The sequence below is a fragment of the Cebidichthys violaceus genome, unplaced genomic scaffold (genome assembly GCF_023349555.1).
Source record: "Cebidichthys violaceus isolate CVI_PGR_0920_01 unplaced genomic scaffold, fCebVio1.0.p SCAF_5, whole genome shotgun sequence".
Lineage (NCBI taxonomy): Eukaryota > Metazoa > Chordata > Actinopteri > Perciformes > Stichaeidae > Cebidichthys > Cebidichthys violaceus.
Window position 1 is genome coordinate 5,753,145 of NW_027176705.1, and position 12,899 is coordinate 5,766,043.

General features: G+C 40.3%; 1 protein-coding gene across 1 annotated transcript in view; it reads left to right on the forward strand.

Annotated features, from left to right (window-relative positions):
• ush2a (Usher syndrome 2A (autosomal recessive, mild)) overlaps positions 1 to 12,899 on the forward strand; it is a 195,904-nt gene that overhangs the window by 114,339 nt on the left and 68,666 nt on the right. The window contains exons 53-60 of the mRNA XM_068730789.1: positions 2,617 to 2,951; positions 4,663 to 4,818; positions 6,601 to 6,764; positions 6,955 to 7,164; positions 9,697 to 9,899; positions 9,991 to 10,103; positions 11,269 to 11,488; positions 12,687 to 12,855. Of these exons, the coding sequence (XP_068586890.1) occupies positions 2,617 to 2,951; positions 4,663 to 4,818; positions 6,601 to 6,764; positions 6,955 to 7,164; positions 9,697 to 9,899; positions 9,991 to 10,103; positions 11,269 to 11,488; positions 12,687 to 12,855 (1,570 nt within the window). The remainder of the gene's footprint in view (positions 1 to 2,616; positions 2,952 to 4,662; positions 4,819 to 6,600; positions 6,765 to 6,954; positions 7,165 to 9,696; positions 9,900 to 9,990; positions 10,104 to 11,268; positions 11,489 to 12,686; positions 12,856 to 12,899) is intronic.

The window sequence follows — 12,899 nt, forward strand, 5'->3', positions numbered from 1 at the left end:
ACACACACATGCACTGCACTGTCTTGCACTAATGCTAACTGCAGAAAAATGCTAATGCCTGTCATCATTTCTAAACCGCCCCTGTCATCTCTGCAGCAGCACAGCTTTAGGGGTCATAGGTCCGAGAAGGAAAGTGTTCCTTCCTGGTTGTTGCTAATTGGACAGACAGGCAGGCTGCTTCCTGGTTACCAATTGACCTTGACAACACAGACAGGATTTTGAGTATCTCCCTTCATTCTCTAAATGGTTTATTTTTCATATCACTTCTTGCTCATCGAGGTACTTACTTTATCTTCACCATTATCCCGTTAGGTTTTCATTTCAGCTTGCTTAATTCGCTTGTCTTCGTGTTATTTATGGTCACTCCCAGTCAGGATATCAAGCCAAAGTCCACTAAATGTCTGCTTTTCTGATATTAGGATGGCATCTCGGTTATCCACGTCTGTTTGGCTTCACATTGATCGTTGTAATGCAGGTTTTGTTTTGGACTATGATGGGGAAAAAGAGTTACTGTATGTGCAACAAAGCAGTGTTCAAGGGTTTGGTACAAACAATTTCAAAGAAAGACAAGTAATGTCAGAGAAGATACCCACTCTAAATGTATGTATCTGCTTCTTTGTGTTAGTGTTGTTTTTTTTATTCTTACTCATTGTCTCTGCAAAGATAGTTTGCCAACCTTTGTTGGTTAATTCAAAGTTCAAATCAAACCATCAATTTTGGTTGTGTTTGGATCCGTCACCCATCGTAAATCTTTTCACTTTTTCACAACATAGTAAAAAACAATTTCAAAGATTTGGAACTTGTCTTTGTTTGCAGGATGACAATATAAAGTGACCAAAATATATAAGTGATAACATTGATGCATATATGAATAGATTGTAGAATTGTATTGTCAGCGGCAGATGTTGGCACTCTCAGTGCCTTTGAGTTTTTTTCTGAATATAATAGCATAAATGCACAGATACACACACACCACATGCACCATGTCCTAACACACACACCTATTCTCTCTCACTACCACTACCAACTTTATTATCTGTCTCTCTCTCTGTCTCACTCATATACACGTAAACACATTTACACACACATACACACACACACACACACACACACACACACACACACACACACACACACACACACACATACACATACTGTACTGGCCTTAGCCCCAGTGCTCTGTGTCAGCCCAGGGTCTCTGCTGTCTTCACCATCTCCAGATTACATCAGGCTATTCAATCTGTAAATGACTTCAACCACAAAGCACACCCAACACGCACTTTGGGAAATGAGCTACCTAACTCAACATGACCCTGCCCATATGTGGCTGTGTGTGTGTGTGTGTGTGTGTGTGTGTGTGTGTGGCTCAGAGTGTGCGTGTGTGTGTGTCCTGTATTGCCTCACAGTGTCACTTGTTAAATGAATATCAAGGTTGCATGAGAAGTAATTATTCTTGACGTTCATTCATAATACTCTCATCAACATTGACCACTTAATCACCTAAACTCAAGTCTCAACAAGCTCTGAACTGATCAGTTATTGTACATGACAGTTTGTATCCATAAGTGTGTTAGAGCACGTGTGTGTGTGTGTGTGTGTGTGTGTGTGTGTGTGTGTGTGTGTGTGTGTGTGTGTGTGTGTGTGTGTGTGTGTGTGTGTGTGTGTGTGTGTGTGTGTGTGCGCGCAATGTACACAATGTACACAATGGTTGAATAAAGGTGTAGCCGTGTGTTTGCATGTGGACGTATAAAAAAATTATTGTAAAGATATCTGTAATTCAAACGTGTAGAGGTGTGTGCGTGTGTGCGCGCGTGTTAGTGTATTAACATTTGCGTGTGTGCCAGTTACCTTCATCTTCACTCTGAAATGCTGACAGACTGAACTGTTTCCAAATCAGATGCAGTGCTCAACGATAGCAAGCTTTTGTTTTTGCATGCAGCAATTCCATTACCAGCCGTTTTCATTATTTTAGCATGGTGTTTGTGCATGTGCGCGTGTTTGTGTGTGTATGTGTGAACCCTGTTTTAAATTTGATGAAAGGATTCTTCTGCTCAAGTCAAAGTCAGGTTATCTTTCCCCACAAGAGAGTTTAACAAACACACACACACACACACACACACACACACACACACACACACACACACACACACACACACACACACACACACAAAGTGACCATCCTAATGCTTTACATTCACATATACCCAGGTCACAATGTATGCTACTACCTACATAATAACACTGGTAGCACTCAACTGACCACACTTGCATTCTCACTGTGATGCAAATATGTGTTTGCCTGAGCACGCACTGTAAGCTTTGCACACACGCACGCACGCACACACACACACACACACACACACACACACACACACACACACACACGCACACACACACACACACTATACCATGACTTCCTGTAGTTCATCCATCTAAAAGCTTTCTGCCGTCCTCAGCATGCAAGACAACATTTAGAATGCCCAGCCAACCAATGATATGACTCTTCAAGGATAATCATAAAACTAGGCCTTTACTTTTCTCTGTAATATAAATATGTATTTACTATATTTAAATGAACAACCCAGAACTTAAATCTTAAACGCATCTATGTTTCAGGTAACATGGTCTCCTCCTCTTATTCCCAATGGAGAGATCCATGGCTATGAGATCTGTCTCCCAGAACCCCGCATCTTCCATGACAGTGGCAATGCTTCTGAGTTCAACATCACAATAACGGACCTCATTCCATACACAAACTACAGTATTACTATGTTGGCATGTTCCAACGGTGGTGGACATGTTGGAGGATGTACAGAAAGCCTGCCCACGTCTGTTACCACTTTTCCCACAATCCCTGAAGGCCTCGAACCACTGTCTGTAGTGGCAGTCAGTGAGTCCTTCCTGGCCATTTCCTGGCAACCACCAAGCAGGCCCAATGGACCTAACATCAGGTAAGAGGGATACTACACAGAATCCATACCAAAGTCTGATTCCACCGGGCTTACATGGCCACAAATCTGCTGACTGTATGTTGAAGGTATGTTAGACACAGGTGCACCATCACAAATTCCCCTGTTTTTCTGTCTCACCAACATTACAATCATCTTGCTTGTGATAATACTACCACTAGTTCAAGAGATTCTCAGTGATTTGAAATAACAATAGCTTAAGAACACACATTTGGTTTGTACTGTAATGAAGACACATCCAGTAATTGGAGTAACATGTTTCGCTTTACTGTAATCACATTATTTGACTGGTGTGAAAAACTACTATTGCTCTGTAATCACTGCATTGCTTTTACTGGCCCATCGGAACTTCTGTTAGTGTGTCAAACAAAACATATGGAAAGAATATTGTTAATCATATTATATTAGGGGCGATATCAATCAAGGACAATTATTTTTCCATGGCTCACTGATTCATGTGCTGTCTGAATTAGTGTAAACAAGGGAAGAACATAACATACAAAGTAGCAGAGGAGGGATGACAAGTTGTGTGTTTAAGTGGAAATACTTTTATTATTCAGATTTCACACAATTGAATTCATAAATATCAACATGAAATGTACACAGTATTCAGATTTACCTGTCCACATCAGCAATCTCAACATTCTCACTATGGATCAGGCATACATACCTTCTTTTAAAATGCACAGAACCAAACAAATTGCTTCCATTGCTTTCTGATTGTCATAGGAAATTAACTAAGTGAGAAGAAGAAGGTTTATAATAGTTATGCACATGCAAATACATATCCAAAATCCAATACTAATTATGAAGAGCTAATATGAGTGGACCCCAATCTGTGTATCCATCATAACTTAACATAATTTGAATCGACCCTCTGTTTTAATTCATCAGCTAAAAACAAAAGTCAGAAAACAGGCAGCGGAGACTGAAATATACAGCATGTTGTTACTGAAAGACACATTCTGGAAAGGTTCAATCTTTGCTGAAAAACTTAGGAAACAAAAAGATAGGAACACGTTAACAAACTGCTAACATGAGTGCCTTGGTAATGAGCTAAGTGTTGTGCATTTTTTAATCTGTTTTTTCTCGGCCCTTATACACATTCTGGTCCGTTTTGTTCTGTCCTGTTCTGTTCTACGCTGTCGGTGATTAGGCCTAAAATAAAGGTCCATTTTCCTGGCAGGCGATTAAAATGCATGAGCCTGTCTCTCTGTTCTGCTCTGCTCAGCTCTGTGTGTTTGTCTAAGTGGGTTTGTTAAAAGGCGGCATTAAGCCCTTCTCTTCTGATTACAGCAGAAATTAGCATCACTGTGGGGAGAGGAAAACACAAACCCTGCAGAAAAAAAACAAGGGGCGTTGGGAGGGAGGGGTGAGATACAGTGAACGCAAAAGAATAGAGATGATGAAAAACAGCAGAAGTGGAGGAAATGAGCGATAAGGAGAAGAGTTAGATGCACATTGTGTTGTGTGTGTGTGTGTGTGTGTCTGTGTGTGTGTGTGTGTGTGTGTGTGTGTGTGTGTGTGTGTGTGTGTTTTTGTGTCCGTATGCATGCATGTGTATATTGCCGTGTGGACGCAGTGTGTGTCTGTGTGCTCATAATGGTGCATTTGTGAACATGTGTTGGGTGTTAATGCATTCCTAAACATCCAATCGTGTGTGTGTTTTCTTTTATTCAAATTTCCCCTTCAGATACAAGTTGCTCAGACGTAAAACCCACCAGCCCCTGGCCATCGCCACGGTCCCCACGGTAACAGCCATGTCCCCTCCCCCCTCTGAAGATCTCCATCGCTGGCTCCATGTTTACTCCGGCACCAAATTGTTCTACCAAGATAAAGGCCTAAGCAGGTGAGATTACTGAAATGAGCTCTAGAGCAAACGCCGGCGCCGCAGCAAACCGTGTGTGCAGAGCCGATCGGCGAGCTGCCGCTGATGCCGATCTTTTAATACCGCTCAAAGATACATTAAGCAAATATCCCAAAGAATTAAATTGTTTTTCACACAGAGTCCCCTAATCTCAGTTTGGCACTTGGTGGAAGCTAATTTTTTTCCCCCCTCTATGCTTGCTAAACGGCTCTGGGTGTACTCTTTTTGGGTTTGTGTCTACTGTGCTTCATTCAAGTAGTAAGCTGACAAACTTCTAAACGTGTCAGCACTTTGCAGGATTGTTTTTGTTGATGTCCCAGAGAGTACTTTATGACAATGTAATTTGTGTTTGTTTAGTTGAAGTCACCGCAAGGAAATTAAAAACATATGAGCCGTGTTTCCATTCACATATATTTTTTTATTTTCATTTTGAAGTATTCCATTAGAAAAGCTGTATGGAAACAGCAAAATTCAATGAAACATCCTCAATTGAGAAAATGCACTAAATGGATTATAGAAACGCCTTTGCTGAATAAATTCTGACGTAGCAAACATTTGACTCACACGCTCAGATCAGCTGTTCCGCTGTTGGTGTCATCTCGGATATCTCCATTAGTGCAAATGCTTGTCCTCGTCTCTAGACAACATGAAACATGGACAATATTAGCTAACATGAAGAACAATTAAAACTGGCCCAATTGAAAAAACAAAAAACGAAGACCTCTCTGCATATTTCTCCCATAAATGGTTTGAATAGCAACGCAGATATGCAAGCCTCTAGCGTATGAAGGTAGATTTGGGTCTCTATTACGCAAACAAAAAAATATGTTTTGAAAGCAAATTTCTCGCACTGCAATCAAAAATCAAGTTTGTAAGTGAAAATATATAAACTGAGAATAAATTATTTGTTAGTTTTGCTTATGAAACTATAATTTTTGGTTGCAAAACAAAAACCTTTGCTTTCAAAACGAAAAGCTACGGTTTCAAAACCAAAACCAAAACGTAAAGCTACGAGTTGAGTTTGGACGCAGTGGGCGGGGCATACGCTGCTGAATGAGCCAGGAGTTTCTATTGGTGGGTTCGACTTGGATCCCGGCATCTACTTCCACTGTAGAGGTTACTGTGATGAGCGGCATGGAGGTAAGTTGACATTATATTGCTCTGTTAGCACTTCACTTTGTTTTCATGTTGTTAGTGTCATAGAGTCTCTTTTTTTAAAAGAACGACATGAGGTGTTGTTGACATGAAGCTTCACTTTCTGCGTGCATGTAACGTAAGTCGAACCCACCAATAGAAACTCCTGGCTCATTCAGCAGCGTATGCCCCGCCCACTACGTCCAAACTCAACTCGTAGCTTTACGTTTTGGTTTTGAAACCGTAGCTTTTGGTTTTGAAACCGTAGCTTTTCGTTTTGAAAGCAAAGGTTTTTGTTTTGCAACCAAAAATTATAGTTTCATAAGCAAAACTAACAAATAATTTATTCTCAGTTTATATATTTTCACTTACAAACTTGATTTTTGATTGCAGTGCGAGAAATTTGCTTTCAAAACATATTTTTTTGTTTGCGTAATAAAGGCACAAATCTACCTTCATACTAGCGCAACTACGCTGTGGCCGAGTTTATTTGCTCCAAACAAGTTGATGGAAACGCGCCTAATTGGCATTTCTTGTTTTGTGTTTTTTGCTAAAAGTCGCTTGACAATTGAATGGAAACACGGCTAATGTAGTCCCCTTATTAATAACACCAATACTGTCTCTCAACAGATTCACCCGTTACCATTATCAGTTAGTGGTACATAATGACGTGGGATACTCCTCAGGAGAGCTTGTTACCGCTGTGACCATGGCGGGGGTTCCCCACCGCCCTCCGTCTCTGTCTGCCCACGCTGTCAATCACACTGCTGTACATGTCACCTGGACCCAACCCTGTAAGATTACCTTCACTTTTAAACACTCAAACACACACACACACAGTTGGCCCAGCAAAGTTATTTCATGGTTGTATATTCTGCGGAAATTGTTCTGTGACATGTAAATTATCAAAAAGTGAAAAGTGATTCTTTTTTTTTTTTTTATAGCTCCCTCACTCTTCTCCTTCTCTCTTCATGTCTTCCACAGCTTTGCAAGACCTACAGGGAGAAGTGGAATCTTACTTTCTGACAATAATGTCTTCCCAGTTAAGTCAAATCTTGGCTTTCCCCCCTGAGATCACGTCCACAGTGATAAGTGACCTTTGGCCCAGCACCACATATCTGTTGTCAGTACAGGTGTCCAACGGAGCACATAATACAACTAAGGCAAAGGTTAACGTCACCACAGAGGATGGAGGTATGTGTATAATTGAGTGATATTTGAACAACAATTGATCTTAGAAATTAGGTTAAAATTTGCCTTCTAACTTAGGATATGTGTGAGGGTGGTGTTGTGCATAATACTGTAAGTCCATACGAGTGTGTCAGGCACAGTATATAAATTCAATGCATCCTAGACAGGGGTCTGTGTTAATGTGTGTTTTCTCTCCAACTCTGTGCTTCTCAGGAGATGTTAAACACATCATGTAGAGAGGCATGAAATCAATACAAAGTGTGTGTATGAGCCAGATTTAAGGTGTTGTAAAATACTTGTTGGCACCACACGCAGACTAACGCACACAGACTGCACACACAGCCACACACACAAGCAATGCTCTACCTGTCAAACAAGACAGCAAACAAAGCTGTTCCCATGCCTTATACAGGCTATAATTACCATACTTTACAATACATCACATAATCTTTTTCAAAAAATAAAATAATTCTACGGAAAAAAAAACGTATTTAATAATAAACTTATTAAAAAAAAATGAATAAGTTAAAGTTAAATGTTATGTTAAAAGTGGCAACTTGCACCAAAATATGCAGTGACCAGAGACTCTTTATGAGGATGTAAAATCTGGATTTTGAGAGAGAATATTAAATGGAATATGAGCAAAGAACATCAGTTCTCAGATCTACAGTTTTTTTCCTTTTCAGGCAGGGTCAGCTAACCATCATCACAACTTTTCTTACTATTTTCCTCTCAAACTCACAGCCCAGTCTCTCAGCATTTAAGAGTTAGCTTTCAAATCACTCTGTAATCATTTGTCAGAGGCCGTTCAATCCGTCTGTTGGTTTCCTTCTGTCACGATTTCCTTCTCAATCTCGCTTTCTCACCATCTCTGTTTCTCTCTTTCTCCGCCTCACTTTCATTTTCAGTATTATCATATGTCAGAGGCCTCTCTCTTTTCCTCTAATCTGAGCAGTATAATAAAAAGTGCATTAAAAACATTAGAAAATCATTAGGTGCTAAAGGCAAAGCATGGCTCGTTTAACTGAGAGGGCTCTGGAGGTAATTTCATTATTTTACAGCCATAAGAGTGTGCACACACGCACACATATACACACACAGACCAAGGCCAAATGCAACTCAACCCTACCAACCATCCTAACATGGCCTGCAATCTATAGGGCAATGCTAACATCAAGACTAATTGGCAAGAAAAATGTGTGTGTCTGTCTGTGTGAGTGAAAGAGGCTCAGTGTGCAGTATTGCGTTGATAATGCCATCCTGCAGTAAATGAAATGTAGAGCAGTAGGTTGGGTTTAGGTAAGTGCATTGGCAGCAAATGAATTGGGTTAACTTCTCTTAGCTGAGTGCATTTTCACTTAGAATAATAGATGGAGTCTGTATGATTACCTCTCTCACACACCATCTCATATTATTTCCCTCTGTTTGGTTCTCTTTCTCGCTTTTCTATTCACAACCTGATCCATTGATGTTTGAGGAACATTTTATACAATTAATGATACTCTGTTTTCCATCTTCCACTCTTTGTCTTAAAAAATGTGCCCACTGTATCTATATCTTCTGCTGTCATTCACTTCTTCTTGGTGGCCATATCAAATTAATCACCATAGGAGTTTTCAGGAGTTATCAAGGACAAAGGGAATATGATCGACAGGACTGTATAAGAATATAATAACATAACACAGGAAGGTAGAGACTGTCATTTGCTACTGCCTGTAAGACAGAGAAAAAGTGTGGGAGTGAGCTGACCATGCAAAGTCAATTTATTATTCTTAGTGAAAATGCACTCAGGTAAGTGAAGTTAACCCAATTAATTTGCTGCCAATGCACCTACCTAAACCCAGTCCACTGCTCTACATTTCATTTACTGCTAGATAACATTTGCAACGCTGTACTGCACACACACACAGGTGGTCTCCCTCCCTCCCTCACTAACACTCAGACTCACAGTCATCCTGCATTATATACACACCGACACACATTCTCTGTTTCTCTCTGAGTCACGTGCACAAACACACTCTGTCGTGCTGTGCACACAATCACATGCCTATAAGCTGTGTGTCCATGTCTATCTCTTTTCCTCTCACACACACTAATACATGACTCGTGTATATACACTTCATATCATCAGTGCACACTGGGAACCTCATAGTCACAACACATAGTTTTGACATAGCAGTTTTTTCCTGACTTTAAAAGGCCTGGCCTGATGATCGCTTATGCTACACCGTTTTAAAGATTTAATGGTGTGGTCTGTGTGGCAGTGATCAAATGAATTTGTGGGAAAATGTGTCTCGGAAAATTCTAACACCAATACCATCTATTACAGCGCTGTTCTTACTTAACAACAGTCAAGATTGTCTATGTGTAAAAGATTACATGTGATGTTGAGAGCATTGGTTAGCATTAGCATTAAACTTGCATTTTTGAAGATGACCACATCTCCAATGTTTGTATCTTTAAGCTGTAAAACATTCTGTTCTTCTCAAGAATCAAACAATTGTGTTTTTCTGTACTCACATGCGCTATCCTCAGAGCCAGACGGGATTTCCGCCCCAGAGGTGGTTCCGGTTAACAGCAGCGCAGTTCGTGTGCTTTGGTTCCCTCCTCTACGGCCCAATGGGGCAGTTACTGGTTACTACATCTACCTTAATGGCCGTCTTCATGGCAGTGTAGACAACAGCTCAGGCTCCTACCTGCTGGGAGACCTGCTGCCTTTCACTGTCTACAACGTACAGGTACACACCATCAAAATCAGATATGCTCGCTCACTCACTCAAACGCAGACACAGAAACGCACATTACGTCTGCTGTGTTTGTGTATTTCAGGTGGAGGTCTGTACTGTGTATGCATGTGTGCGGAGTAATATTACTCAGACAACTACTGTCGAGGACCTGCCTGCTGACCTGGCTGCGCCGCACGTACATGTGATCAATCCCAGGTAATACAGAGATGTTTTGCAAATATTCTTTGCAGTAATTCCTTAACTTTCTGCATGGACTTTCCACAAAAACTGTTAATGGAAATATTCGTTCATAACTATTTTTAAAGTGTTCCATCTAGATTCATGAAACTTAATAGCTTTTGGTTTGAGTGTAGTAATTGTTAATGTTTACCGACAGTGCAGAAGGTTGGTTTGTATGTTTGACATGGCAGAATCAATACAGCTGGCACTAACAGAGTAAATGGTGGAGGTATTTTGTCTTTTGAAGGCTGCACAAGATGCTGGCAAGATATAACAGGACTGTACGAAAATGTAATCTTACTCAGCACTAGTAACCTGTATATTAATAAAGAATAACATTATTTAAATAGTTTTTTTCACGCAATTTCAGTTGTACTTTAAAACCAGATTTTGCAGGCAAAGGCACATTAACTATATTTATTCCAGCTACTTTAAAACCCACAGCCATTGAAGACACAGTGATTGTTGCATCTATTCATCTTCAGTAGTCTATCAAGATTGAAATACTGAATACAATATTCATATATATTTTTGGATGCACTAATGCATCAAAGTTTTCTGACTATTTAATATAATCATACAACCTTAAAGTAGCTATCAAAATTAATAAAATATGACAGTAAACTGATATTTTATTTGCACTCAGTTGTATTTAATGACATTTAAAATGCTCTGCTTCCCACATTTGACCTAAATCTCAATGTTACAAATCTTACAGTGGCAGAGGAAGTGGTGATTTGTGGCTCATTTCCTGTGTAGGAGGCTGTGTAAGTTGTAACTCTGTGAGTCACTACATGGGTCTTTCTCCTGCCAAAGATGTCAGAGATAAAAAAGAGAAAAATCAATAGTGAGAAGTGTATAAAGACACACACACTCTGACACTGTAACTCAACTTTGTCAGGCATTAACCATGCATGAATGCGTATGTGTGTGTGTGTGTGTGTGTGTGTGTGTGTGTGTGTGTGTGTGTGTGTGTGTGTGTGTGTGTGTGTGTGTGTGTGTGTGTGTGTGTGTGTGTGTGTGTGTGTGTGTGTGTCTGGGTATGATAAAGTTATTGTGTGCCTCCCAGTAGTGTGAAAGGAGTGTGAAGGAGAACATATCTCGCTCTCACTCTCCATCTCCTTCTCTCTCTCTTAATCAGGGTGGTGAGGTTGGACTGGTCCCGTCCAGGCAGACCCAGTGGGATCATGCTGGGCTATGATGTTTTAAGACGGACCTTGAGGTCGTGTGCCGTTGGGTCAATGGGGGTCACACTCTCTGTGGGAGAAGAGTCAGGCGGTGTAAGGTTCAGATGTTCGTACCTGCAGTGTCCTGCCAGTAATGGTGTGTGTGGGATGTCCTGCTTCCATCCTGACATTCAGGTGATTATGTTCCGATCATTTGGTGCTTATTTTATTTGTTCTGTATAAGGCGGGGCTATGGGAAAATCTTCATCCATTTGTTATTATATCATATTGATCACTCGTGGTATACATTTTGCATGGACAACTCTGCATTAACATGCATGCTGGGCTGAAGGAAAGAACACCATTTACAGGTTAAAACAATACAATACTATATTGATTGTTTTACAGGGGGGACTGCATTTTTTTTATTTTTGTTAAGTCACAAGTACTGCCTGGAACAACACATACTTCTACATGCAACATGTAATGATGGTGTGTTGACATATGTCATAAATAAAATATTGTTTTGAAAAGCATTTAATTACACAAATGTTGATTATAGATGTATTGAGGAAATGCATTTTTGGGGCTGATATTTCTCCTTTCTCCTGCTCTGCTCTGCTACATTAAGTCTTTCATCTTTCTTCCGCTCTAATCCTCTCTCCTCTGCCCATTTTCACCTGAATTCAAGAGCCTCTTTTAACTAGAATTTGTCATAAGTAATCATTAAAAACACAATCATCAATCACTGTACAACAATAACAATGTGTAAAAACAAGATAGAGGATCCAGGGTCTTTGCTTTGGCTGCTGATCTGAAGTGGAGAATACAGTGTTGCTGTGTACTCCCTCAGGATATTAGTCACCAGACCTCAGACCTAGACACAAAAGCACAAAAAGAAACACAGAGAGCCACAGACAAATACATACTCTCACATGTCCTCTTCCGAGTGCACGCTATTTAAGTGAGATGCACGGTCATCCTTGTAGTGATTAATTTCTCTAAACAGATTAACTTGTCATCTGCGTTCACTCCCATCCATGTGTCATTGAATGCCAGCCAAGTTGGCACAGTCAATCCGCCAGCTATACATTTACCCCCACAGCACCCAATGGTACAAACAATGCCAACATTTTTAGCTCATACACACCTACGAGACACACTCAAGTACCTTGAAAAAAAATGCCACAAACAACATTGTGTATTGGTAATGTGGGTGTAATATATTAAAGAAAGCCTTTAAACAGTAATTTTTAGGGAGTTTGGCCTCACAAAGGAACATTTCCCGTAATGATTTAATGGCCTTTTCTTTGGCAGATTTTTTCTCTGTGTGGTTATGTGTATTTAGTTTACATACTTTCTCATCCGTGTCAATGTATTGTATGTCAACCAGGTTTGCTGCAGTGGGCTGCTGTACACTAAGAAACAACATCATCATTGCTGTGAGGGCAGTTACCTGGGTTTGAGTAATTACTCCAATCCGGTCTGCTGCAATGGCAAACTGCTCCCAGCTCTCCCTGACCACCAGTGCTGTGGAGGATACTATATTCATGTAAAAACCAGTGAGTGTCAAATCACTTCATATGTTTACACTTGCATGGGGTTT